Source organism: Genypterus blacodes, unplaced genomic scaffold (genome assembly GCF_046128005.1).
Source record: "Genypterus blacodes isolate CSIRO-AG114 ecotype Tasmania unplaced genomic scaffold, CSIRO-AGI_Gbla_v1 ptg000063l_1, whole genome shotgun sequence".
Classification (NCBI taxonomy): domain Eukaryota; kingdom Metazoa; phylum Chordata; class Actinopteri; order Ophidiiformes; family Ophidiidae; genus Genypterus; species Genypterus blacodes.
In genome coordinates this window covers 629,527-656,419 of record NW_027466875.1, presented here as the reverse complement: position 1 = coordinate 656,419, position 26,893 = coordinate 629,527, and the positions used below count along the sequence as shown (strand labels likewise).

The 26,893-nt window shown below is 44.7% G+C and overlaps 3 protein-coding genes across 4 annotated transcripts; 2 read left to right on the top strand and 1 right to left on the bottom strand.

The window, feature by feature from the left end:
* Nucleotides 1-1,260: 1,260 nt before the first annotated feature.
* Nucleotides 1,261-8,779, bottom strand: rasip1 (Ras interacting protein 1). Its single transcript, XM_076154767.1, has 16 exons — nucleotides 8,505-8,779; nucleotides 7,648-7,769; nucleotides 6,854-7,305; nucleotides 6,424-6,684; nucleotides 6,075-6,319; nucleotides 5,825-5,989; nucleotides 5,020-5,224; nucleotides 4,606-4,904; nucleotides 4,255-4,416; nucleotides 3,840-3,880; nucleotides 3,424-3,578; nucleotides 2,804-2,916; nucleotides 2,389-2,674; nucleotides 2,090-2,253; nucleotides 1,873-2,014; nucleotides 1,261-1,776 (listed from the first exon to the last, which is right to left on the bottom strand). Exons 2-16 carry the CDS (start codon nucleotides 7,767-7,769, stop codon nucleotides 1,598-1,600), a joined length of 2,991 nt encoding a protein of 996 aa, XP_076010882.1. The 5' UTR covers nucleotides 8,505-8,779; the 3' UTR covers nucleotides 1,261-1,597.
* Nucleotides 8,780-10,178: 1,399 nt separating this feature from the next.
* cox6b2 (cytochrome c oxidase subunit 6B2) lies at nucleotides 10,179-11,795 on the top strand. The gene is made up of 4 exons (XM_076154768.1): nucleotides 10,179-10,265; nucleotides 10,712-10,840; nucleotides 11,262-11,362; nucleotides 11,511-11,795. The coding sequence occupies exons 2-4, from the start codon at nucleotides 10,735-10,737 to the stop codon at nucleotides 11,562-11,564; spliced, it is 261 nt and encodes an 86-aa protein (XP_076010883.1). The 5' UTR covers nucleotides 10,179-10,265; nucleotides 10,712-10,734; the 3' UTR covers nucleotides 11,565-11,795.
* A 5,012-nt stretch (nucleotides 11,796-16,807) lies between these two features.
* slc2a3b (solute carrier family 2 member 3b) lies at nucleotides 16,808-24,405 on the top strand. 2 transcript variants are annotated; one of them, XM_076154786.1, is made up of 11 exons: nucleotides 16,808-17,085; nucleotides 17,563-17,691; nucleotides 20,478-20,582; nucleotides 20,993-21,153; nucleotides 21,293-21,533; nucleotides 21,770-21,932; nucleotides 22,198-22,385; nucleotides 23,131-23,235; nucleotides 23,332-23,433; nucleotides 23,537-23,740; nucleotides 23,836-24,405. In XM_076154786.1, the coding sequence occupies exons 2-11, from the start codon at nucleotides 17,668-17,670 to the stop codon at nucleotides 24,040-24,042; spliced, it is 1,500 nt and encodes a 499-aa protein (XP_076010901.1). In that variant the 5' UTR covers nucleotides 16,808-17,085; nucleotides 17,563-17,667; the 3' UTR covers nucleotides 24,043-24,405. The 2 variants fall into 2 exon arrangements, with proteins under 2 accessions (XP_076010901.1, XP_076010900.1); XM_076154785.1 differs by lacking the exon at nucleotides 16,808-17,085 and adding an exon at nucleotides 17,340-17,467.
* Nucleotides 24,406-26,893: the final 2,488 nt, after the last annotated feature.

The window sequence follows — 26,893 nt, the reverse complement described above, 5'->3', positions numbered from 1 at the left end:
TTTGTCTGTGTCAGTGATTGAGATCACACAAAACCATGTGTGTGTCACATGCTTACTAAAACTTGCACGTTACTTAATACTATTCAGACATTGGTCACCCCATTGTATCACAAACTACCATCCACAATCAGCAGGGGCCGATACTCGCCTGAGCCCATCTGTGTTTAATTATAAGGCTACAGGCTGCATCTGTATTAGATTACTGGAAAGTTGAAATTAGCACACAAACACAGTCTCACTCTCACTCATACACCACATTGAATTTCAAATGAGAGTGATTACAATCACTTAACTGATAATCTTAACCACAGAGTGCCTCTTCTTATGATTCATAATCTATATCCAGCCTTTTTCAATGGCATGTTTCAATGATGTCAGCAGCGTAAGAAACTGGGGAGACAGAACCGGAGACATGTCTCATGATGTAAGCAGAGGTCTCTCACGGGACTGATGTTTTTGTGCTTTTTACCGTAAAGGAATTCATCCACAAAGCTGACCGGAAGAAAAGGAAGCCATTTGGCCGGAAGCCAGAAGAGAAGCATGACAACTTGTGTTCGGGAGAAACAAGACGTCAGAGAGCTTCAAAGCAGGTGTGAGAAAGTAGTGACCTGTTTCTTGAAGCCATCTGGCAGACTAGACAGTGAACTTTGCTGGATATTACTAAATAGTGACAATAACATATTCAGGTTGGGCTGTTACTCACTATTCTTCATGACATCGCTTGTCTGTAGCCTGTTTATGAAAACCACTCACTAATTTAGTCTTAATGATCAAGCCCTACTGGACGTTTTATTGGGCTGAGGGATACACCACATTAATGAAACGGGAACTCCTACTAAATAGGGCACTTGAATGTGTCACGGCAAGGCAGGGGAAATGAAATTCTCCTCCGTGTTTAAATCACCACTCGACCTTTTGAGCCAGCTTACCTTGGTAAAGGTAACCTTTGTGTGTGGTCGTCACGCGTCATGTACTCGCTTGAGTCATTACCCTCCATGAAATGCTCCCATCATTACAGGAAATGAGAATGTGCCTTTGGAGCCGACGATAATGCAGTCGTATGACCCCCCCCCCCCCCCCCTCTAGCACTTCACCTGTGGACTCATCACTTAACGTCAGAGGGGAATGAGTCCTGCATCGCCACCTTGTGGAATGCTGTTTAGCTGTTGAAGCTTGAGCCCGGTGCCAAGCTCCAGGGGCCCTTCTGTGGGAAACAAGTTTGTCAGAGATCATACGGAAACTGGAGGTGTTTTAGACTTGAATTCAGCATTTTATTAAAAATAAGTAGTTCAAAAACATACACAGAAGCCAAGTAAAGCAGAAATTAAAACATAGGACTACATGGCCAAGCAGACATGAGCTTTTACTCCCTGATTTAGAATAAATTCTAGAAAGGCATACAAAGCCAATACATTTCTGTGAAAATATCTGACTGGACGTAGAATGATATGTAAATGTTAAATCTAGTTTGTGTCGAAGGCCTACAAAGCGAAACAAACACTTCCAGTTTGAATTTTCTGGAGACGGAAGGTTTGACCTTTCTGATGATATCCTGTTTACATCTGTGGCAACCATACAGACACAAATGTGGCCTTTCTCAAAGCCGAGTCCTCTGATTGGCAGGGAGCTCATCCTGGTCGAGTCCCCATAAGAAAGTGCGGAGACGTGTCACTTCCTTTTGAAGCTCGGGACTTGGGATGGGTTGCGAGAGGTCAAGGCGAGGAGTCTCGTTCGGCAGGATGAGAGGAGGATGGTCCAGGAAACTCTCAAAGATGTCTTAATGTTCAGAAAAGTAAGTATGAAAATAAATGGCTGGACAGGTAAATGTATCACCATTATTCTCATTATTACTGTCACTGTTGTGGAATTTACCTCCGCTCAGCTCTGTGCCTGGTGGAGGGACCCAGGCTGCTGGTGAGGCTCGTGCTGGTCCCAGCTTGTAATGGGTGAGCAGGTGGTGCAACTGGGCGGGGCTCAACAAGACGTGGTCCTCCTGTAGACTGGTCCAGGATGACTGGAAGACACGGCGTGATCAGACAATGTTTGGAACGGGGCTGAATAGGTTTTGATGACCTCGTTACTGTCTCACCTGGATGAGTCGGGTTTTGGGCACACACAGAAAGTTGACGGTGACTGAGAGTTTCTTCATGAACTCAGAGGCGATGTCTCCCAATCCGGCCCCCTGGAGCCAGTCCAGAACCAGGTCCAGGTTAGTACGGATTTGGACAGCTCTAGACCAAGAAAACAGTCCATCTTTGAAAAAGAAGAAGAAGTAGGAGAAAGGGGAGGGAACAAAAATGAAGAATCTAAGTTAAGTATTGTGTGACACCCAAGCTCCTCAGGTCTGTCTTAGGGGAACTGTGACCCTTGACCTACTGCTCCTCTCACCTCTCTCCAACAGGGTATTGAGCAGGGAGGTGTTGGTGAAGAAGAAGAGGTAGCCAAAGGTTTGGGACGTGAGCGGAGGGGACAGACAAGCCTCTCTGGAGAGCATCAGGGAACACCGGTACACTTCCACCAGCCCAGCTACTTTGGGGGGCAAGGCAGACACGTCGTCCACCTCCCCTGCCCCTCCATCTCTCTCGTCGCCCTCTGCGCCATCTTTCTCCTTCTCTTTCTTCTCATTGGAGAACGGATTGGTGTCCAGCAGAGCAGGAAGGAGTGAGTAGAGTGTCTTTGTGAACAGAAAGGACAGACAGGAATTTGTACACAGTGTTGTTTGCTGTACTGTAAAATGAAGACAAGTGAATCGGGGGAGAAAGATAAAGACAGTAAGGACATATACCTATACTGTATTTTTTACCTTGGTGAGGTGATATACACACTGCTGGAAGGTGTGCATTATGACATCATCCAGCTGTGCCAGTGCCTCTGAACAGGTGTCCATGTCAGCTGTCAGTACAGGATCCCCAGGGGCTTAAAAGAAGCAATCATTAAGTTAAATTAAAGAGCTTCTTGAGCTTTTCTTTCTGTGTCAAATGTGGCTACTGTCAGCAGTTTGTAAGGATAAAACAACAACCTGGAAACAGTAATTACCTCTGCTGAGGAGGTTGTGTTTCGTCTGTGTTGGTCTGTCTGTCTGTCCGTCTGTCTGTATATCAGCCAGATTACTTGAAAAGCTATGAACTGATTTTTTTGGGAAACCTGGCAGGCAGGTTGGACATGTTTAAAGGAACAGCCAGCCTGATGTTGGCGCTATGGTAACCACCTTTTGGCCTACAGTATAACTTAAGAGCTTTTTAATGCCATCAAAGAAAAGAAGAACAGAAACTCAGCAACTTTGAAACTGGAAATGTTAGGATCAAAGGTTTGTTGGTGTGTTGGGTTGGGGCCTAGCTGAGAGAACCATAACTGACTATTGGGCCTTGGTGGAGGTATCTGCTCTAATGAGTGCGCCTCAAGGTGTCTTGGTTTCACCCTCACCTTCAAACTCCCATTCTTTCTCCATGGTTTCAACTTTGACCTGAAAGAAGTTAAGGAGCTCTGTAGCATTTGACATCCAGAACATCAGGGGTCGAAGGTCCGATGAGAGTTTTTGGACATTGGGTGTACTAATCTCAACTTCTTGTTCTGTAGAACTGGACACAACATTTATACTTTTAGTAAAGCTGTAAAATAGTTTCTTGTTGAATGATTAATCGGTATTTTCACGGAGGATTAAAGACAGTGAGTAAAAATAGGCTGAGTTATTATGGCTCCACTATTTTTGAACAATATTTCAACATCACAGTGCTTTCACTGACCACAAAAATGTGCCAAAGACATAACAGCACAGGCATAAATGAATCACTCAGATCTCCAAATAGAGGAAACATTACGTCGAGCAAAAATGTTCTTACTTTTGCGTGGGATGCTTATCCCCAAATTCCTTAATGTTATCCTGTAAAGAGAGTTGGAGGCAGAAGAGAGGAGAGACATCGCGGCTTAGTGAGGGGGCGGAGGAGGAGGGGGAACAGAGTCTAGCCCTGCAGCCAGGACAATTACAGCACATTTTCCAGCAGGAGGGAAGTGACATCAGCTCATCCTCGCTCCTGTCCACAAGCTACCAGGCCACAATGAAGGGCATATGTCTGTCTAATGGCTTTTCTGTCTGACTGACTCTCTCAGTTTGCCTGCTCGGAGTGGTTTCATCTCATTATCATTATTTCCCCAAATATCTATCTGGTAATAACATAGGAGCCAGGCCTCAGATATTATATCATATTGCATTCCACATCATGTTTCATTTATACAGCTGTTGTTGTTATAACTTACCCAGACAATTTCTTTAATCAGATTGGCTGCCTTCAGTAATATCTGGGGGGTGAGAGCAGGGTCGAGGTGTTTGGAAGCATGATCGATCATGATTGACAAGAGGTAAGCAGGAGCTAAAGGACCGCCCCCAGAGTCTGGAGAGGAGTTTTTAGAGATAATCTCCTATTGGAAAAAGCGGGAGATAAATATAAGATTAGATGTCTGTGTCTTGAGTAAAAGGTATACACTGAGTAAGGAAAGATTATGAGACACAGCATGGAAACAAGACAAACCATACAAGTCAGCACATAAAACTGCATCTTCTTGCATTACATTGGTGATCTTGTTGCAGGTTCTCCATGTTTTTCTTACCTGTAACAGAGCATCTGCATGACGAGGATGGAACTTTAGCAGGGCTTCTGTAGATCCAAGGTACTGCTTCAGTGCTTCCTGTCTGTCCACCAGGCCTGAGGGGCAGCAGGTGGTGGGGGCATCAGCCTGCCATGGCAGGGTCAGTGCCAGTGGTGGAGCTGGGGTCACACGAGGGTCACGGTACAGGAAAAGGAAGTGGCCTCCCAGACCAATCACATCCCCAGGCTTTAGAACTGTCTCCCTATAAAGCGCCACTCCGTTGTGTGTGACTGCCCCTCCTCTGAAAGGCCGCATCAGGGCTGGGATGGAATGAAATAACATTAAGAACAAATAAATCAAAGACAGCTATTACTGTCGTGTTTTGGGAGGTTCTCACATATGGATGGATGATGAGCAAGGACTTAAAATGTGTACCTTGTCCTGAGGGCGTCTCAGGAACAGCTGAGTCTCTCCTGACCAAGAGGTGTCTGACCAAGAGGTCAGGAGCAGAGAGGAACGTTTCCACCTTCAGTGGCCTCTTCCCCTTCCTCTCTCGCTCTCTATCCTTCTCTCTCTCCCTCATCGTAGGTTTCCTTCCAAACACATGCGTATGCCCCACCATGATGTACAAAACAAAATCCTGGACAAAACACACATAGTGAAGAACATAAGAGAGGGAGAGAAAGGCAGGGAGGTCTATTATCTTCTGAAGTACTATGGCTATCTCAATCTTGGATTGTGGAGATACTAGGTTGAAGTAGATAAGGGCAGTTGATAAGGTATGAAGTGTGTCACAGTTTGTTACAATGGAGACTTGTGTGAGATCATTGTGAGGGATGGAATGATGAACTCAGAGGTTTTGTGTTGTACATGGATAAACGTCGGAGGCATTGTGCTGCTCTGTGGCTGTTTGTGCTGAATGTTGAATGGGAGAGGCTTGTAAGAGGGATGGAAACACTGATGGTATGTGCCGATTAGAGACATGCAGGTATGATGTCATGTTCGGGTGTGTGCATGCATATTCCCCATGCATAACTATCTGCACAACTACAGCATGTTTGTCACTGTGCATAGGTGCACATCTGTGTGAACTCAAAGTGCTTCACAGCACATCAGTGCACGTGTCCGTGTCTGCGTCAGTGTGTGTGTTTCCATCCTGTGTTTATACAGTTTTATGTGCGTAGATGTGTGTGGGCGGTGTTTACAAGTGTGTGTGATATCATCTGTCAACATGTCTTGCCTTGCTCTGGTCATAACCCTGTAGCAACAGGAAGTACGGCCGGTCTGTGGGTGGAAGGATCAAACTCTGTGACATCACTTCCAGGTCACAGCTGGAGTAATCCTTGTCTTCCTCTGTTGGCTGGTTCGTCCATCCCACCTTACCTTCCGTCTTTGATGCTCTAATCTAAAATAGTGGATGAAGACATGGCAGTCAGAACACCAAAAGCACGATAAACTCCCTCCTCACATGCTTAACCTGTGTTCCAGACCTGTCCAGCCTGCGGGTTCATCATGCTGACAATGTTTTTCCTGTCCTGCAGTCCTCCGTTGTTGTTGTTGGTGCGGTGGCCAGAGCCACGTGCTTCATTGCTGACATGGTTGCCTTGGCGGCGGCGCAGGCTGAGGTTCATGTCGCTGATGCTTCTCCTGAGCTCTGTGTTCCTTCCTCTGTGTCCACGCTCGCTCTCCTCTGCCCCGCCCCCTGATGACATCCTGCTCCGCCGCCAGCGCACGCCTGTTGCCGAGACAACCAGAGGATAGGTTAAGTTAGGCCTTATGTTAGACCAGGGTACAAAGTACTACACCTGTGAGTACTGCACACACGGCTCTCTTGTTTACCTTGGTAGTTCTCTCCTTCCCTCTCTCGCTCCTTTTCTCTCTCCATCTCTTCTCTCTCATAGTCCTCCTTTCTTTGGATTTCAAAGCGGCGCTCAAATCCATCCTTAGGCCGCCACATGTCCACTAACAACAAGGGACATTCCCATGGGGCCACACTTCTCCGACACTCAGTCTCCCATTTGATAGCTCCATCTGGCTGCTGGATGGGCTTTCCAATGACATCACACAACAGGAAGTCCTCAGGGCTGTGTTTCTGGAGAACTGGAAGGTAATGGAGGAAGGGAGGGGGTATAATTATTTTTCCATAACACCACTGTTTATGTTTATATTAAGTCATTCCAAATTGGTAAAACATTTTTGAAAAAAACCTATTGCTGGTAATGGATCGCAGCTAGAGGTCCAAATGAGAGAACATTTCCCTCTCTTTCACCTGCGTCATCTGTCTCCTCCCTCTCTCTTTCAGTGTAGCGGGTGATGACCTGGGAGATGAGTTGCCTCGCTGTAGAGTGAATGTTGGCCAGCAGGGAGCGATAGTTGGCCCCGCTGGAGAGGGCATCCCCGTAGATCTTGATCAGGCCCGGTGCAGAGGAAGAGGCAGGGGGCAGATAGTGGTGGGAGGAGGGGGCAGCCGAGTGAGCCCATACCTCTCTCTCCCTCTCCCCCACCGCACGGTCCCGGTCACTGTTAGAGCGCCCTCGCAGGAAGAGATGGGAAAGGCGCTTTGTGCGGGACTGAGGCCCAGCAGGCCGTGGCCTGAGGAAGGCCGGGGAAGGAGATGGAGATGGGGCAGGGGAAGCCAGCGAGGGGGTGGAGTTAGAAAGGGAAGAGGAAGGAGCAGAGGGGGCCTCGTGCAGGGAGGCTGCGTCAGAGCTGGTGGTGGACCTGAGAACAACAGAGGAGGGGAAGACGGATGGAGGAGAGAGGAAGGAGAAAGGAAGGAACCAGTCAGCTGTGAATGATGACTGACTAAACAGGGACAAGCGACAAAGACCAAAATAAAACCTGGGAAAGGTTGCAGGGTTGAGAGAAGGAAAGACTCGTGACAGTGGAGCTAAGATAAGATGACATTCATGCAACCTTCATTTGACAATATTCATGAGATGGAACTAAAACCCAACTGCATTTGGCATGAATGTCTGTAAACTTGAGAAGGGATGACTGTGAAAAAGCAACAACACTGAAGCAAAACAGCCAATTAAGAACATAACACAAATGGACACTGACTTGACAGAGATCACGCTGGGCCAGCGTCCACCTAGCTTGGCAAAGTGTTTCCTGGGGGAGTTGATCCACAGACCCACTGGGAAATGCAGTTTTCCGATGCGAGGACTGCCAGACCCCTCCATCTGACACAGACAAAGAGGAAGATGGGAGAGAAGTGTTGTTTGTTTTTCTCCAATTCAATTCAGAAAGCTCCAGTTTGTCAAGATGCTCTATGTCATATTTCCTCTGCTCTTCCTCCACATTGTAGTGAGGAATGTGTCTCGACAAGGCCAGAAGTGGAACAGTATAGCAAGGAAATGATCTCACCATCAATAAATAGCTACAGGATACCAACAGCAAGCGCTCAGTGTGGTAAAAGAAAACAGAGAAATAAGCCCAAATACTAAACAAAATGTCTCCTGTAAACTAGAATGTGTGTGTGTGTGTGTTTCCTATCCTCAAACAGGAAGCATCTTTTGTGGGACTCGGGTCCAGCTGTCGTGTTGAGGGGAAATTACCGCTCTAAAGGTCACCGCCTGTCCATTTGTTAGTGTGACTGCTATGTAATTACCATCAAAATTTAGGATCGCGCCGTCTTTTTCCCCTTGCAGGTGGAATTAAGGGACAGAAAGTAATCACGGTCCCGCTGGAAAAGTACCATCGACTGCAACGTAACACGAGACCCCGTCGCAAACCAGATGTGGAACATTCATGCGTGACGACACCTAAATTATTTATTTTCTAGTTGAGATGGAAAAGTGACAATTTCATCAGCTCCCTGTCATAGATGCAGTGGAATACTTTAAAAAGCAAAACAAATCAAAATGCTACTCTGGAGAAATGGCAGTGTTAAGGTGTTTAAATGTGAATACACTTACCCACAGTTGCTTCTGATCCTTCTGGATGGGTATTGATTATCCTTTGCCACCTAAATGCAAATACACAACTTAGAAAAATCGGATAACCTTGTATGTTTCTTTCTCCCTGCGACAATAATCCATTTTCCAAAGTTCTCGGCTGCTCAGATATCTACGTGTCCATCGCTAAAACCTGAACTTCCTATAGTAATTGTCTCTTATTTTTACTTTAAATGCTTTTTCTTTTTCTTTTGCTCTCGGAGTGGACACGACTTTGCTCCCTGGCTCTCTCTGGCTCTCAGCCTCTCTGGGTCTATAGATAGAGAGTCAGGCCCATTGTTCTAAGTGACAGAATTTCCTTCCTTTGCAGTGGACAACACCTATATCCTGGCTGAGTGAGAGAGTGAGCGAGAGAGGGAGAGACTAGTAGAACTGTAGTAGACGGTAGACACACGTGACGTATTTGAGTCGCTGGCTGGCATAATATACAAAGCAGACTGTAATAGTATGAATATATATTGGGTGTAAATAATCCGGTACTTCTCTTCCATTGGGACAGTTGTTTTGTATCAAACATGGTCTCAGAGCCTACAGACACCAGATAAGTTTGCCTGCACAAAGCATCCAGAAAATGAACCTGCCTGAGGTCTTGCTGGAAAGAGGATGAAGGAAACAGAAAGTGAGACAGGAAGCTGAAGGGAACGAGTGAGAGACACCTGTGATCTCCGACCTTTTCTCTGACAGGAAGACGGCGATGGCACGGGAAAGGAGGAAAGATGGCACAAGAAGGAATATTTCAAGGCTCCAGTGCACATAATCGATTGCTGTGGTGTTGACGTGCGGCTGAAAGGAGGTGAGCACAACACGCAAGTCGACGGGCCCCGTTTCTAAGCAGGTTAAATAAGTTTCAAAGCACATAATTCAGCTTATTTAAGAGTATTTTGGGCAACAAGACACAGAAAAGGTCCTGCACACAGACTCTTTGACAGGTCCATCAGTGCAAAGGTTCATCAAGCTTCTGTAAAACAGTTTTGAAATTGTGGTCAAGATTCCACAGATATCAAATGCATCAGGCTCAGTTACATGGAAATGTGTGCTAAATACATCTGGAAATTTCTGTTTTCTGTCATGACGGAGCCACAAAATTCTGGGGATGCGCAATGTTGGAATTTTCTGCTGAAACCCGATAGGCAATAATTTCCATGATAATTTCAGCCAATATAGTTACTCTGCTTCATCCCCACCATGTTTCCAACACTTCAGTTTACATGCCATCATACTGTAACTGTGACGCCTCGTCCACACAGATGTAAAAGTGCAGTTTAGTTGGTAACAAATTCCCAAGTATCAATTCGATGAAGGTGAATACACAAACAACAAACTGATTCCATTTTGTTTAAAATGATGTATATTTTGGCATAGCTTTGGCTTTGTGCTTTATTTCTTTTTCTACAGCAGATCAGTCCTATAAGTAAGGTAAGGAGCAGCCTGATACGGGTCTCAATACATAGTCGAAGTATTGCGCAATATTAATCTCACCAATAAATTTTATTCAATACATTTTTATTTTGATCAAGCAGAATAAACATTAAAGGGCAACAGGACTGGTGGATTAATAGAATTAGATTAATGAACGTAAATACTCGAGTCATACATTTTAGAGTCTTGTAGAGGACAGTCATAGTTCATAGTCTAGCTCCGCAAGATATCCCAGCAGCCCTTGCGCGCAGACAGGAAGGACATCTTCGAGGAGAGGACACATCAACTAACACACAGCCCAAGGTTAGCCGTCCTAACATTAAACATCAGGACATCTTCTTTAAATCCGTCTGGGGATCGGTGTTCTCCTCGAGTTCTCTCGTGTTATAATCTGTTTATCACCGCAGAGCAGCTCGAAGTTTCTGCATATTAACATCCGGTCTAACTAACTATAGAGTAGCGGGCTAACAGCTAGCGGCGAGCTATGCTAACGATGCATTTGTCCTAATATGAACTTTCGTTCGAAGCTATGCGAGCGAGGTTAAGGTCGCGGGTTGTGTCCGTCGCTATTTAGAGTTAACTAAACCATATCTTAAAGTGTGAGAGTAAAGCGAGAATCTTGGAAGGAAATTTAATTTCTTGTGCACTCAGAAATGTGTGTTGTTAGCCTTAGGAGCATGCTAATCTGTAGCATTTGAAGCTAAGCTGCTTGAGTTGGCTAACCCTGGCCTGTGTTGTTCTGTTTGCAGACTTGTGTCTGAAAGGTGCAGAAATGGCCGAGACTATCGACGATAAGATCAAAAACTACAGGACCGCTCCCTTCGACGCCCGCTTCCCCAACGTCAACCAGACCCGCAACTGTTACCAGAACTACCTGGGTGAGGACACACACACACATGTCCACACCACAACATACACACAGCAACAACGTCACTGCAAACCGTGATCATTTGCCTGTCTTTAGGAGGACCTTCATTAGTTTTTGTTAACATGTCAGATGATGAAATAGAAATTATAAGCATCAGACGTTTATCTTTGAAAACATTATCAAATACGGAATCTAGTGGCCCTGGTGTGTGCAGGTTCACTAGCACAGCACTGTGGAGCAAAGCGGTCATGAGTGTTATTCACTGCACCTTTGCCTTGATTGAAGGTGGGGCTGAGGGTTGTATCACACGCTGATGGAGCGAGTGTGGCTACAGGCTTACAAGTTATATCAGATGGGCTTCCACACACACGCATGCTTTTTGTTCAGATATTATTTAGTATGTCTATTTGTACCCTTTCATGTTCTTCCAGATTTCCACAGATGCAACAAGGCTCTGGCAGCCAAAGATCAAGATGTGTCTCCGTGCGAGTGGTACCACAGGGTGTACAAAAGCCTCTGCCCAATCAGCTGGGTAAGTTCTGCTCACATGTTTCTTGGGTTATCCAACCACGTCAAGTTTCCTCCTCTTCCTCTTTCTTATGATGTAATGGAACGAATAGTGTTGTAAGATGAGACATATTTGTGTGAGGTCATAATGTTTCCCTGCTTGTCTTTTGCAGGTGCAAAAGTGGGACGAGCAGATAGAGAACGGGAGTTTCGCTGGAAAGATCTGAATGCCCCAATCGACTGTTGACCAGGACACACATGTTACCCGTCCCGTTACCTCTGTCGTGTGCCGAAGGACATCTGCAAACAAACCACACCACACCATCATTAATGTTAACTTAAATATAAACACGCACACGTTTTTATCCTGCATCTCAAGGTCAGATGCTGGACTCCTCAGTTTCAGATCAAACTTCTCTAGGGCGTTGTTTATTCAATAAATTAACTATAATAACAAACATGCTGTTCCTTGTGAAGTTTGTCTAGATTTTGGTTTAATGGATTTAGGCTTATTTTATGTTTTCCTTGGCCCAGCAACTTCAATTCATGTAGCAGATCTGATCAGATGGTAGTGATGTTATACAGATTATAATGCCTGTTTAGGTGCAGGTGTGATGCCTTTAGTGTGTTTGTAAGATCAGATAAAACTTTATTTATCACCAGGGAAATAGCTGTGCTACATTTGCAGTACAGTAGGAAATGAAAAGATTCACCTCTAGTGTAAAAACACCCCTGCAAGAATAGAGAAGAGCAGAGCTGATCATGGGTACAAAGTGCAGAATGTGCAACTGGCTATGGTCACGGAAGAGAACACAACACTTAATAGAACTTATACAGAAGACGTGGTGTATATAATATACAGCTACTGTATATACTGTCCTGTAAAAGCAATTGTGCAATGATAGAAGGGGGAGGTGGGGGGTGAAAGGGGGGCGTAGACCTCAGGTCCCTATGTCCCCACTGTACCCTGACCCGAGGTGGAAGGCCAGCACCTGGTCACCCTCTCCCCCAGGTTATTCATCCTGTTGGCGTTTGCTGACCTCACCCTGCTGCTCCAGCACATGGCACTGAAGAATGGCAGTGGTTACCAGAGGTGCTGGAGTGTTAAGGGGGGCAAATGGTTGAAGAGCTAGGGGAGGGGTGGACAGGACACCTCTCAATTCTACTGAAGAACAGGTTCAACTTGTGGGCCAGGTCCCTTTCTGTTGTCTAGCTACCGGTCTGCTTGTAGCCAGTGATACTCCTCATACCACTCCACTCCTCAGGTTGTTCTGCAGGAATTTTTGCTCCATTCTCCTCCTGTAGCTGTCTGTGTCCTGCTGGATCTTCTCCTTCAGCAGCTTCTGCCTGGATGCGCTTCATCTCCTCTCTGTCACCGATTCGGAAGGCCCTCTTCTCATTTAGGAGCACCTTGATGTCCCTGGTCACCCAAGGTGTGTGTCTCTCTCGCTCTCTCACTCTCTTGCTCTCTCTGTCTACAATAACATCACTCTACCACAACGCTATACGTATTGCTGTTTAACAGCCCTCTGGTACAACTACTGTAGAACTCAAAGTGAATGTGACAGACAATGTCCACTAGGAGGCAGTGTTAAACTATCAGTGAACCATCCCCGCTGTAATTCTACTTTTAGACACACGGTGGCGTAGTTTGACAGTTTACGATTTCTTTTGCCAAGGCTTTGTATAGAGGCCGTTGGTAATTATACCTTGCTAATTTGTTAATATTTAAATTCAAAAACGATGTTGTATAATGATTGAAATGCAATACACCTTACTCTTCGCAGGGGAAGTACAAATGTCAGGTCCATGATGCTGCGCCGTACATAACCCATCTAACCAAGCACTTCCTGTAAAAGGAGCCTTCACAAAGCCTCATGTAACCGTATATTGAGACACACATAGAAACATCTAAGTCTTCATTTCCTGTTGAAGATTTTATCTAGTACAGAACTTGTTGTAATATCATTTATAATGCAAGATGCAATTTCCCTATTGGGATTAACAAAGTATCAACTTCAATTATGTATGTTGAATATAACAATATAAATGCTATTTAACCCTTTACTGATTCAACTCAATCTGATGTTCAACAAACCACATTCACGAAAGTCGCATTCTATTGCACCTTCAGTTCTGTGCACTTCTAACGTGTCAATTATGGATCGGAAAGATTTGTAGCTCATTTTCGCCCTCAATCTGTTGCAAACATTTGTGTCATTTTGTACATTTTCCTGTTGGGTGTTTTTGTTCCCGAAGAGGTCACATGAAGGCTTCACACACTGTTATTGTGTGTGGAGGTCAGCAGTGCCAATAATGCCACCTCTGTCTCCAGTGCAAAGTGATAGCAACAGTATCTTCCCCATGACTGGCATCAGATCACCTCATCCACTGCTGACATGATTTTCAGCTATGCCAGCTATGTTGTAAGATGTCCTGACACGTCGAGAATTGGGCGTGTTTGACTATACTGTGTGTGTTTGTGGCCTACTTTCTCTCCTTACTTTGCTACTAACATGGAAAATAAGAACATAAATCAGAACCTACCATCAACACATAGGGTGGCATCATCTTTAAATCTAGATAAAACACAGCTCTAAACAGATCTGTCTACTTCCTTTGCAAATTAGGTCAAATCAATTGAATTCGGTATGAAATGTCTCTTTTATAAATGTGACTGGGACCAGCATATAACTTATGTAAATGCTAAGCAGAGAGGCCTGGATGTACGTCCCTATTCTACCTGCAACCAGTTCACAAACAGGCCTGGCTGCATGCTATAAGCAGCGGGGGATAATTGTGGTGAAATTGGCAGCAGTGTAACTCACTGTACACAAGCACGCCTCTTTAACACTCAGGATGGTCAAAAAAAAAAAAAAAGCTATGGCCCGGTGTCCTCACATTGGGGATTAACTGTTGTCTGACAAAGACTGACAGTAGTGGGTAATTAGTTTATAAAAGGACTGTGGTACATCCTCGGGTTTTATGTTCATTTGAAAGGCTACAGGATGTGGCTGGTAATGGCCCCAGTGAGTCGTGCACCTAACTTTATTCATCTCTCTCTCTCTCTCTCTCTCTCTCTCTCTCTCTCTCTCTCTCTCTCTCTCTCCTGTCTTGTCTTGTGTGTGTGTGTGTGTGTGTGTGTGTGTGTGTGTCAGATTTGCTCTGTGCTCTGTCTTGTAATTCGATTGCTCAGTAAGGCTTGTGTCACTGGAGGACACGCCGCAGGTTCTGTTTCTTTGGCAACATCTCAGATGGGATGCTGGGATAGAAAGGCGTAGTCTGAAGAATGGGGAGTTTTGGTAGATGTATGGTTTTATTGCAGCCCACCTAACGTATTCAAAGGTATTGCGTAGGCCGCTATTGCGCAGAGAGGGCAAAAAGTCATTCAGAAACAGGAACCAGACATTTCTGACCCCTGACATGACCTTGATTTCTGTATTGTCCCAGCTGAAGGCTTATATTGTGTGTAACGGGGTTAAATTGGGATCATTTCAATTCAATTACCTGACCCTTTGTGTAGTGGGAAAGGAAATTTTACTCACTATTAGTATAGGATTAAAGACACTCCCTTGCTTAGACTAAGGCTAAATGACTGGTACAGACAGGGTGTACCTGAGGTGGCACAGGAGTCTTATCGGCTGTCTTACACACTGTATATAACGAATGCATGAGCGCCGCGGTAACGCCCTGGAGCTGTTTGATCTGAGCTCAGGAACTTAATGGCAAACGTGTCCCGTCAGCTCAGCAAAGATGCAGAAACTTCGGCCGCCAATTACAACACGATCACCACACACAGAGACGATGGTCCAAATAAAGAAGATTCCCAGTTTGCTATGGATTTACCAATCTAATAAGAGGGTCAGAAACATGGACCCACACAAAGGCTGTACATGGAAAGTGGTTGAGGCTAAAAGTTCAGATCCTTGAGATGTCTGCTGATAGGCCAGAGGTCAGAGGCCACAGGACAACAGAATCACACATCCGCTCAGCTTATCAGGAACTCACGTGACTCCAATCACCTCTCACCCAGGAGGGGGTGTTGAACAAACAGCCATACACACAAGTACAATGTACAGTAAAACACCTATGTTCCCATTGTATCCAGACTTGCTATTGTATCCTCGTCTCATAATTGATAGTTTTGATGTATTCTAAGCTTTATTGTATCTTTTTAAGTGAGAAAGAAACATTGAGCTCGTAGAATCAGACAGTGTGTATCCGTGGTGATAAGGTCATTGGACATCCCTCACACAGGAGGATGAGTGAGGAAGCTCAGACAAAAGATGGAGTTGAGCGCTTGTGTGGGCATTTATGAACACACGGTGCGCTAGCAACATCACCGTCCCACTGCCTCTCACGCCAGCTTGAGGACCCGAGCACAGGTAAGTAACAGGTAAGTCATTGTTGCTTGTACCTTATCTAGAGTCACCATCAAACAATAGGGAGCTGGCATGCCTGTTTGTGTTACTGACCCGACTGCTGGTTCATGTCTCGCGCTTCGTGTGGGACTGAACGCCACGGCTGCCAAGAAACTGCAGGCCGTCGAATCCTCCTGAGTTGCAAAACATTTATACACCCGCTGCCTGAAAACCACAACGGGGTGCAGAATCCCTATCACACACTTGTTAACACTTTCCTCCTCCCTTCAAAGAGTGACTGTTACAAAATTCCTGTTACAAAATTTCTGATACGCTGTGTAATACGCACTCGTACTAAGTCATGCTCGGTGTGTTGTAAAACTAGGAAACCCCTATTATCAAAGTGTAGCTGTAACATTTGCATGAACAACATTTGCATTGCTGTAACGTACGCATGAGGCCAATGTGTACAGTGTTGTGCAGATATTACTTCACCGAAGGTCAAAGGTTAGATTAAGGATTTTAAAGCCACTAAGACTTTGAGAAACTCATAAAGCTGCTGAAAACACACACACACACCTGCGGCTCATGCTGGGACCTCAGCTGAGACATTGCTCTCTAGCATATTTGGTCACCTTTTGAACACAGATGTGAAACCTTGTAATATTAGTTGAACCCCTCTGCTTCATGGCGAGGCCTCAAAAATGAGACTGGCATGTTTTCATAACAACTTGTGAAATTCCAAACAACTGGGATTTATTGTGGGCTCTGCAGCTTAGCAGGGTGGATGGAGAATTAGGAGGGCTCCCCGTTTGTGTGCCACCCACTGAGCCGGTCTCATGATTGCTGCGTGACCGGGCTTTGTATCCTGAACTCGGCAGCACGCTGCCTTTTGTTCTCGGTGCCCCCGGTGGGCAGCGCGGCAGCACAGCAGCGGCACAGCGGCGGCACAGAGGCTCCTTTCACACCGGCACCGCTTGTTCTCCCTCTCCATCTCCATCCACGTTTGCTCGAGCACGTCCCTCCCACATACACACACACACGCACACGCACACGCACGCACGCACACACACACACATGCACACACACCCCGCTTCTTCTTCAGCAGCATAGCGGAAACACATCCGCGCTGCTGCCCCAGATGTTACGACAGCGCACCGGCCCCACTCACTGTCTCAATGGGACGCTTCTCATGCGCTTTTTACACACACGGAACTTCCAGCCAAATGAGTAAGAGTGGAGTCAAAATACTGCAACGTGCCGATGGACACGTGCCCTATTCTATATAAACACGCACGCAGGAGGGGGAATTGAACCTTCATCACAGCTGAAGATCTGGATCAGGATTGTTTAACTGGATACATAAAGGCACAAATCTCAAACAACGGTAAAGAAGCATTTAATTTCCTTACAAATGGGGATGTAGTCAGTCACCCTTTGAAACCTGTGACATTGTATTCTTATTAAAGTAGTATTACTGCATTATTCACACACATACAAATCAATAATTGTTAATTCTGAGCCTTAAAACAGGTTAAGCTGCAGTATTATTAATTTTAAAGAGTCGGTGGTTGTATTGTCTGTACCAATAAGGACAGAAGAGGAGGGTGAAAGGGAGGAAGGGGGAGGGTTTTAACTGCTGTTGAATTAAATGAGTGCTGAAAGGTGCTCCAGCTGCACTTGTTGGACTTTGGTGAACCCTGGATCAGGAAAAAGCTCCGGTACCATTTTGATGTTCAGTGTCTTTTCCAACCATTTACAACGTCAAGGTATTACAACGATGCATGACTGCAAAGAGCTTGTCACATCTTATTCTGATGTTTGCTCATTTTCAAGTTTGTCTGCTCTCTCTGTTTGCTCTAAGTGACCAGCTGTGTGTGCGTGTGTGTCAAGCGTTGACAACTACTCAGCAGCCCTTGGTTTGGAGGATCGTCTGACTGGTGGATATCAGACCATAACATCTGCAAACATGGAGAGGATGGAGGGTGAAAAGGTGAGGGTTCATGTTTGTTACTTCTGCCACCGTGTCAGGGCTTTGTGGGGTTTTGAAGTGTGTATGTGGTATTAAGAATACTTCTGCTGTAAGGTAAACCTCACACATACAGCATAGCATTTGGTCATTATTTGTTTCTGCGCCTGTCTTTGTTTGAGCACCTACTAATGAATAAAGAATCCGATTTTTTTCTCGTTGCTGGCACCGGGGAGGCAAACAGAGCAACTCCGGACATGACTAAGTCAGACATGGTGGGCTGCATGTTTGAACACGAGAGCTGTTTTATATTCTTGCTTTTATTTGCTTGTAGATATAAAGAGGCAGGATGAGGGAGTGAGACATATGAAGAGAGAGAGAGAGAGAGAGAGAGAGAGATACTGTGCAATCAGATTGAGGTGAAAGCTGTATGAAATCAAATCTTGTACAGTCCCTGCTATCTGTCTGAGCGAGTGCATGAAGGTGTCTGTGTCATTACAAACCCTGTGAGTTGGTTTGTGTTTCGTAACCTGTTGCACTCACTGTTACCTCTTTTGCATGTCTGTTACTCAAGACTTGTGTGTAGAACTTGCATAACCACACACACTTGCAGAAGGCTTACACAAAATGTCTGTGTGCTACTTTGAACACGGATAAAACAGTTGAAGTGTTTTCTGCGAAGGTTAAGGATGAACAAGGTCAGGCCAGTGTAGAAGAGAGAAAGAGCTGAACTGACAGAGTGATGGTGAAGGTGAAGTGCTGTTGCGTAATGCAGGAGGAAGACATGATGGAGATGTTCACCAGGTCATACAGATTCAGGAAGATGTGATGGTTGACACTGGAAGAGCTCATTTGGAAAAACAGATATCTAACCCTAATCATCATCAATCATCACCGATCAAAGCAATGAAAGAAATCAAAATAAACAAACATTGCAAATGAACTCTTCAGCGGTTGTAGATTGGTACAATACATACAAATCTATAAATCTCACGGAACCATTAGTGGCTGTGTAAAATCAGTATTGACATGTTTAAGTGTTTTTCCTTAACCTGTTGTACACACACACATGCACACGCACACGCACACACACACACTGACACACATACACACACATATACACACACACACGCAGAGAGACAAAGAGCTACTTTACGTGCCGGAATTCTCATTTGGCAAGTTATTGACCTCACACACACACACACACACACACACACACACACACACACACACACACACACACACACACACACACACACACACACTCTTCATAGCTGGACTGCAGTTGAACAATCCAATCTAATGCAATCTTGTTGTCAAATTGTGTGTTACTCAACACAAACGTGTCTCAACATATGCACTTGATGCTTCTACTTTGGGATGATCTAGACACCCCCCCCCCCCCCCCCCCCCCCCCCCCACACACACACACACACATAGGTGAAGATGCTACTTAAATTCCCAATCATGCTTGTTTACCATGTAAACGTGATTAGTATCCAGTCATTATTCAGTCGTTAATAAAATAGCTTTATTCATTTCCCCCAATGTCATCACAGTTTTGTATGTGTTCTTGTCTTGTCACAGCCAAGTGAGTTTCCTGCTGCTGTAACACTTTATCATGCCTGCACATTTCCTCTCACAGACCGCATTTGCAAGATGACGTGTATTCACATTGTTTTAATCTTACGATGCTGTAAGGCCACAATGTCCCTGAGAGAGACACACTGTTTGCTTGATTACATCAATCACTATCTCACAGTATCTATCTAGACTATCTGGCTATCAGACCACCATTGATTGTGCTATTTCGTCATAGCTGTGGTTGATGGTTGTACCGTCACACACTCATGGTGGGAGCAGCCCCCAATCATCAGAGCCAATAAGGCATCTAGGTTACCCAATGTGCTTTATTATGATAAAAAATAAAAAAGGAGATGGATGATCAGAGGAAAGAACACAGAGTTTTCAGGAGTGGGAGATTCTCTGACCTGCCCTCTGATGTCATACATACATCTTGTTATGAGACAGTTTGAGCACATTAATCAGGGCAGGTTGAGAGAAATTCATAACCATGTCGGCTTAAGATGTTTGCCACTTTATCTGCGGTGATAGTGATGTGACTTTGATGATGAATGCAGAATGAGATACAGCTTGAAATGTCTGTTAAATTAATTTACTTTGATTTCCTGTTACACAGTGTATTTGCTTTTTCACTCAATGTCCTCAGTGTTCCACCCCTGCTGCAATGCCACAGGGAAATCAGGGGCATTGCTTAAAGACATTGTAGACGCCATTATGCTGTTATTATCAGAAGGTGGATGTGATATCTGGGCAGTTGTTGAATCAAAGTGAAACTGATGGAGGACTTCAATTCTTGGTTAACCACTTCAGCACTTCCAACATGTTGCTGTTTTGTACACACCAGCAGGCCATGTAATGGATTAATATCATCTGTATGAGCTAGTTATTACCAGCTCAATCTACTTAAATTCCAAAGCCAGCAGGATAAAACATTAATGACAGGATTTTATTCTCTTGCGAGGCCTTTGTGTCGCTGTAATACCTTGCTCTCCCTGCAGTGCATTTGGCTTATGCAGAAAGAATGGAATAGAGGGAGGGAGGGGCGCGGCAGAAAGGCTCATTGTGCGTAATTACCCGTGTCACTACGAACAACAAGAGCTTTGTAGAGGTCACGTCCAGCATTTAAGCCCGCCGTATAATTAGACACTGTCATGTGCGCTCATTGTTGTGATTTTCCTTCTTCTCTCACTTCAAAATAAATCTCTTGTCTGTTTGTCTCTCATCAGCCAAAGAAGAAGATAACACCCTACCTTCTTTTCTCGGTTGCAACTGCAGTCATCGGTTCCCTGCAGTTTGGTTACAACACTGGAGTCATCAATGCGCCCGAGCAGGTGCGTTTATATGAATGTACAGGGGAGTGTGATGTAATGATGTAATGCTGGGGTGAGGACTATGCAACACCACTATCACCTGTCATCATCATCTGGTGTTCCTTTTTTACAATCCTTACTAAATGACTTACAAACAAGAATTAAACTATTCTGCATTTGTGTGTTGGGAATTAGTTCATGTTGTATAATGATAGAGCTCAAAATCAACTGTTATGTGTGAGTGCAGCAAAGCACAAGGGCCAAATCCAACTCTCTACTGCCTCTATGTGGACAATTTGAAAAACTGAAATACGGTGTCCCTGTCACATCTGTTTGTTTATTTGCTGAATTCAGTAAGTTTTAGCTATGAACGACACTGGAGAGAATGTAACCCCCGGGCTCACCTGCTGGCTCCTCTGTGGGTTTGACAGAAATTGCGTAGGTTCTTCCAGAATGTGTCCATTGAGCGATATGGGGAGCCGTTCAGCCCAGGAGCCAACACCATGGTGTGGAGCTTCTCTGTGGCCATCTTCAGTGTGGGAGGCATGGTCGGGTCCTTCTCAGTCGGTGTCATGGTCAACAAATTTGGAAGGTGAGAAAATCAGACCCTGCAACAAAATGAAGAATCATAAATCAACCTAGTGCATTTCTGGCAAATCATCGGGCTCGACATATGAACACCGTCTCCTCTCTCACTCATCCCTTCCTTCTTTCTGTTGTCTCATCACCAGGCGTAAGTCCATGCTGATCACAAACATCCTGGCCTTCCTCGGTGCTGCTCTGATGGGACTGTCCAGCCTGAGCCGCTCTTTTGAGATGATCATTTTCGGCCGTTTGTTCATCGGCGTGTTCTGCGGTCTGTTCACGGGACTGACGCCCATGTATGTCGGTGAAATCTCTCCCACTGAAGTCCGAGGGGCCTTCGGCACTCTGCACCAGCTGGGCGTAGTCATTGGCATCCTGGTGGCTCAGGTATGAAGGACTGACATGCTTGTGATGCTTTCATTAGGCCGCAGTGCCTTTTGGGTGCGTCAACCTTATACCATCACAGAAAGACGAAATTGTCACACTGAGACATTAATATGCTAATCCGTTAATTCTTTTGTAAGATACACATTTTTGTTGAGGTATTTGGAAGGAATGTTCGAACAGCTTGTTGCTCCCTAAGTCCACTAGCAGGACCTCATCCTGTGTCGGCTGTGTTTTAGATCTTTGGTCTGGAGTTTCTGTTGGGCTCTGAGGTCCTGTGGCCCCTGCTGCTGGCTCTGACCGCCATACCTGCCGTACTGCAGTGCATCCTGCTGCCTTTCTGTCCTGAGAGCCCCCGCTTCCTCCTCATCAACCTCAACCAGGAGGAAGAAGCACGCAAAGGTCAGACTAGAGACCAACCTCTGTTGATTTTCTGTCAAAACCAAGGCCGAATCAGCTTTAATGAGAATGAATGTGTAATGAGTTGCACATTCTTAACAATCTGCAGATTGCATTGAGGTGTAGATGAGGCAGTACAGTGATTTATTAAATTCTCACTATGTAACAAGATGTTTCAAGAGCCTTCTGATTTCTCTCATTGACATTAACTTTGCATAGGAATGAACTCATTTCCTGTCTCTTCATCCTTTCCTTCCTCTGCCTGCAGCTCTGGTGCGTCTGCGTGGCACCGAGGATGTGAACGATGATATTCAAGAGATGAAGGAAGAAGGGATGAAGATGGCCATGGAAAAGAAAGTCACCATCCTCGAACTGTTTCGCTCTCCGCTTTACCGTCAGCCTCTCCTCATTGCCATCGTCCTCCAGCTGTCCCAGCAGCTGTCGGGCATCAATGCTGTAAGTCAATAGGAGCCTTTTGAGGAGCACTCAGATACAATACCAGAACAATTTCATCCAAAGTATAAGGGAGTCAAACTATAAAGTCTCCAAAAAATAGCAATATTCAAGTATAAGCATCTGTTGTGAATTTACTGGTCAATCTTTAAACGGTCTACCCTGTAAGAACGTGTCTGACAGACACGTGACAGAAGTCGATTCTTCACTCCAGGCCACGTTAGATTGAGAGGAATGATTTGCTGGAAGGAGATGTGCAGAGTGGTTTTTAATGGGCATTGTGTTAATAAGGTCACATAACACAGCTGACCAAATGTGCTGGCAGCGCAATGGACTCAACGCTTACACTCACAATCACACTCATCACCCATTACACTCTCCAGCACAACAGCAGCCAGGACTGTTAGACGAAGTGAAGATGGTAGCAGGAGTGACAGTTCAGGCAGCCATTCCCCTTGTGGTAAATGATGGTTATATTCTTTTACCCCAAGTCATTATTTGGGGAACAGTCCATCAGTACGAGGCGACACAGAGACTCTGAATTTCCGGATTTTAAGGAGTGACACACTGTAGCTTTAGAATGAATACAGTTGCTATACAGAAACACCAAAGGAATTCTACTACTCCAATAAAGATATTACGGCCTTGCTCATTTAGTTTTTGCTCGTGGCAGGCTTGGAATTTTTCAATCGACTGTCATATGTGTATGTTGTGTAACAATGAATAATTCCTTCATCTCCCCTCTCAGGTCTTCTACTACTCCACAGGAATATTTGCCTCTGCTGGCGTAACTCAACCCATCTATGCAACCATTGGTGCCGGAGTGGTCAACACTGTATTCACTGTGGTCTCTGTAAGTGTTTGGCGTCTTTCTTTGTGTCTCACTCGCTGTCTCGCCTTCTGAATTTATGCTGACATCTTAACATCCGCCTCTGTGTTTGGACGGCAGCTCTTCCTAGTGGAGAGGGCGGGGCGGAGGACCTTGCATCTTATTGGACTGGCAGGAATGGCCCTCTGTGCCCTCCTCATGACTATCTCTCTCTCTTTAGTGGTGAGTCTTCTCTCCTACCTTACTCATATCCCGTGAGTCAAAATGTCTCCAATGTCACCGTAGAGCTCATTCCCTTCTCTTCCTTTCTTCCATCTCTGAGCAGAAGATCAACGAGTCTTTAAGCTACATGGCCATAGTGGCTGTGTTCGGCTTTGTTGCCAGTTTTGAGATGGGTCCAGGTCCCATCCCCTGGTTCATTGTGGCTGAGCTCTTCTCCCAGGGACCCCGACCTGCTGCCATGGCTGTCTCTGGTTTCTCCAACTGGACAGCTAACTTCTTGGTCGGCTTGGGTTTCCCAAAACTGGAGGTATCAACGCATCTTCTGTGCCTCAAAGTCTTTATTTAGTCTTTAAGTTCCACTTAGTCTTTAACTTCTGCTAACCTCTCTCAACTGTCTTTCAGGAACTCTGCGGTCCATATGTCTTCATCATCTTCACAGTCCTCCTCATAGGGTTCTTCATCTTCACCTTCCTCCGCGTGCCTGAGACCAAAGGAAGAACCTTTGATGACATCGCGCAGGGATTTGCTGCCAGTGCTCAGTCCGCTCAGGCTGGTACATCCGCCACAGAAAAGTTCACCATGTCTGATCTTCCCCCTGGGAAGCCCTGAGAAAGCTCCTAGAGCCATGGAGGAAGCCTAAAGGTGCAACACGGACAATGGGATTCAATCACTATAGATATTGTAAGGAGTTATGCTTCATAACTGAATTGTCTGTGTGTGAAGGATATTTAAAAGACACAGACAGGTTTAAAGGCAGGGATGATGAAATAGCAGCAGTGTCGAGTTAAATCACTGCATTAATACAGAAACATTTTACTTAGAATATTTATGCCTTTTTATTGATCCCTAAATTATCAAAACCAAGATTACAACTCACAATTAAGCCTGCTTTCAACACGAGCCACAAGTAATTGAATAACTACTTCTAAATGTTTGTTGACATTTTAGTGCTTGCAGCATATTGCCATGTAAGAGGATCAACATATTGGGCATTAGGCTTCAGGTCCTCCACTGCCCTCAGAGTTAAAACAGTGGAGGATTTAGGCTTCATGTATTGAGGTCAAGCGTGGAAAGCCGGTTGTAGAACTTTGTAGCTTCAGTGTTCCACTCCCAGTATTCTTCTGTCCTCAGCGCTTCAACACCGCCTCAAAAAAAAGACTGTCTGGTGTTAGCAGGGGAGGGTGTCTACTTAAAGAGAGACTAAACATGGGGGAGATAGTAGCTCATCTCCCAAAACAAAGCACCCACTGTAGAATAAAGGGTTACAGCGTGTCAAATTTCAGCAGAATATCATCTCCTGTGAGTAGAGGGTAGTCCTTGAAGATGACTCAGTAAATACATTATATGTATTATTTGTGTGGGAATGAAAGTAGGTAAGCACTGCCAAGCCAGAAAAAGGTTTCCTCGCCCGCCTACAGTTTGACCTCTTTTGTTCTCTGGCTGACTAGGAGAGAAGCTTCAGTGCCGTTGTCCTGCAGTAATATTAAAAGAGTTGGGTATGAACTTGTACATGCAGTATTGCTCTCTGCAGAATTTTGATCCTCTGTCGCTCAGACACTTGACATCAACATGTCACTACATAACAACTATATTTATCATCAGATAAAATATCTTAGTCTGTTATATCAAATCAAAAGTGCTTGTCAGTGTTAAACAGTATTTAATTATTTGAGGGATGCATAGAAATTGTTAAAAACCATTCTGTGTATCCTTCTTTGTGTGACAATTGAATAACAACTCTCAACTCTTGGTATTAAGGATGTATACACTAAGTATAGTATGGTATAGTAAGTCTATTTACCAGATACACACACACAAAATATCCGTGTGTACAGTATATTGTGGAATCTCCTGTAAGTGTTATTTTAACCTTTACAAATGTATTGTGACTGATGTACAGCTGTATTAATGTCTGTGTGTATGCACACTGATACAGACGCACTTTGGGCTGAGCAGCATTTAATCTTGCATTTGCACTTTTGCATTCTGACGATTTTAACAAGCGTGTATGTGACTCTCTGTTCTGTACGTGGGTTCTGTCAGGTGTGGGTTGTCTTGCACACTGGATACACTGTTACTGCCTCAATGCTGCTTCGCCGTGCTTCACAATATACTCAGATATTTTACAGCAAGTTTTAATGTGTATATTTTGCTTATGAATTGTCTGTATTGAGAAACGTGAGGCGAGAGTTGACGAGTCGATCTCTGTGTTTGTTTGAGTGTTGCTTTTATAACAGCCTCAGTTCTGCTGCTGTAATATGAGGTACTTTTTATTTAAGAAACTAAAAACAAATAAAGTGGTACACCTTGTAAGGCAATGTGTGACTTACATTTTGCGTGTGTGTAGCAGACTTAAGACACACCACGACACCACAGCACTCTCTGGATTTCCTTTACTGAAATGATAAAACATGACAGGGACTGCATCACTTTACGCAATCCAAATAAAATCTAAAATCAGGGAATTTAACTAAACATTTATATACAGTACAGACAAACTGATCGTCTAGTGTTTTTCTTTATTTCTGCGGTGAGCATACCTGTAACGATTACTTCATCAGGCCGGCAAGAAGGACTTTAAGTTGAGAGAGGTCCCACATAAGCTGTTTATTAAGCATTTGAGGTTAAAGTTGTGATACAGAATATTGACTGACTCAGCTGAGATGTCATGGGCTCAGCCGAGGTCTCATGTGCTTCAGTGGTGAAGTTGAGGGCCTGGGTGAGGAAGTATCTGATGACAATGGCAAGGTTACCTCTCCCAGTAAACCCCGGTCTGATGATCTCCAGTGGAATATCTAATAATATCTAATATGTAGCATTCACTCATTCATTCACTCATTGGCCCTGAAAACTCTCCACTTAGTTCAGCTCTATCCTTGACAGACTTTTTACTTTGCCAGGCTCCTACCACATCACAATGCTCTCTATTGCTTTGCACTATACACCCTGCCGCTGCAACAGGTGAACCTCCCTGCTGCGGGACAGACAAAGGATCATCTTATCTGATCTTGACAGTTATATATTACCCCAGTAGGATTAAAATTATAGGATTATATTATCATGATAGATATAATTATATAATTATATTAGGATTATATGTTAATACTCATCACATCCCATAGTTTCACCGGAAGAACTTCAGTACCCACAATGCAGCTCTTCAACCGCGGCAAAAAAGAAGGCAAGAACAATGAGGTACTAGCTGTTGTTTAACTTCGATACAACTTCAAGTACAGACTTCAGCTTTATACGCTGCAACAGCACTCTCTTTGAACGAAGTAACTTTACTATGAATAAAACATTTAAATGCATTTTAGAAGCGAAATGCTCATTTAACACACCTGTCGCTCTCGGCTTCGAAAACAACCTGAGAGAGACGTTCTTTTTACGAGCACGTACCACTGTGCAGAGGGGGGTGCCACCAATTAACATACTTATCATATTAACGTGAAAATAAAAG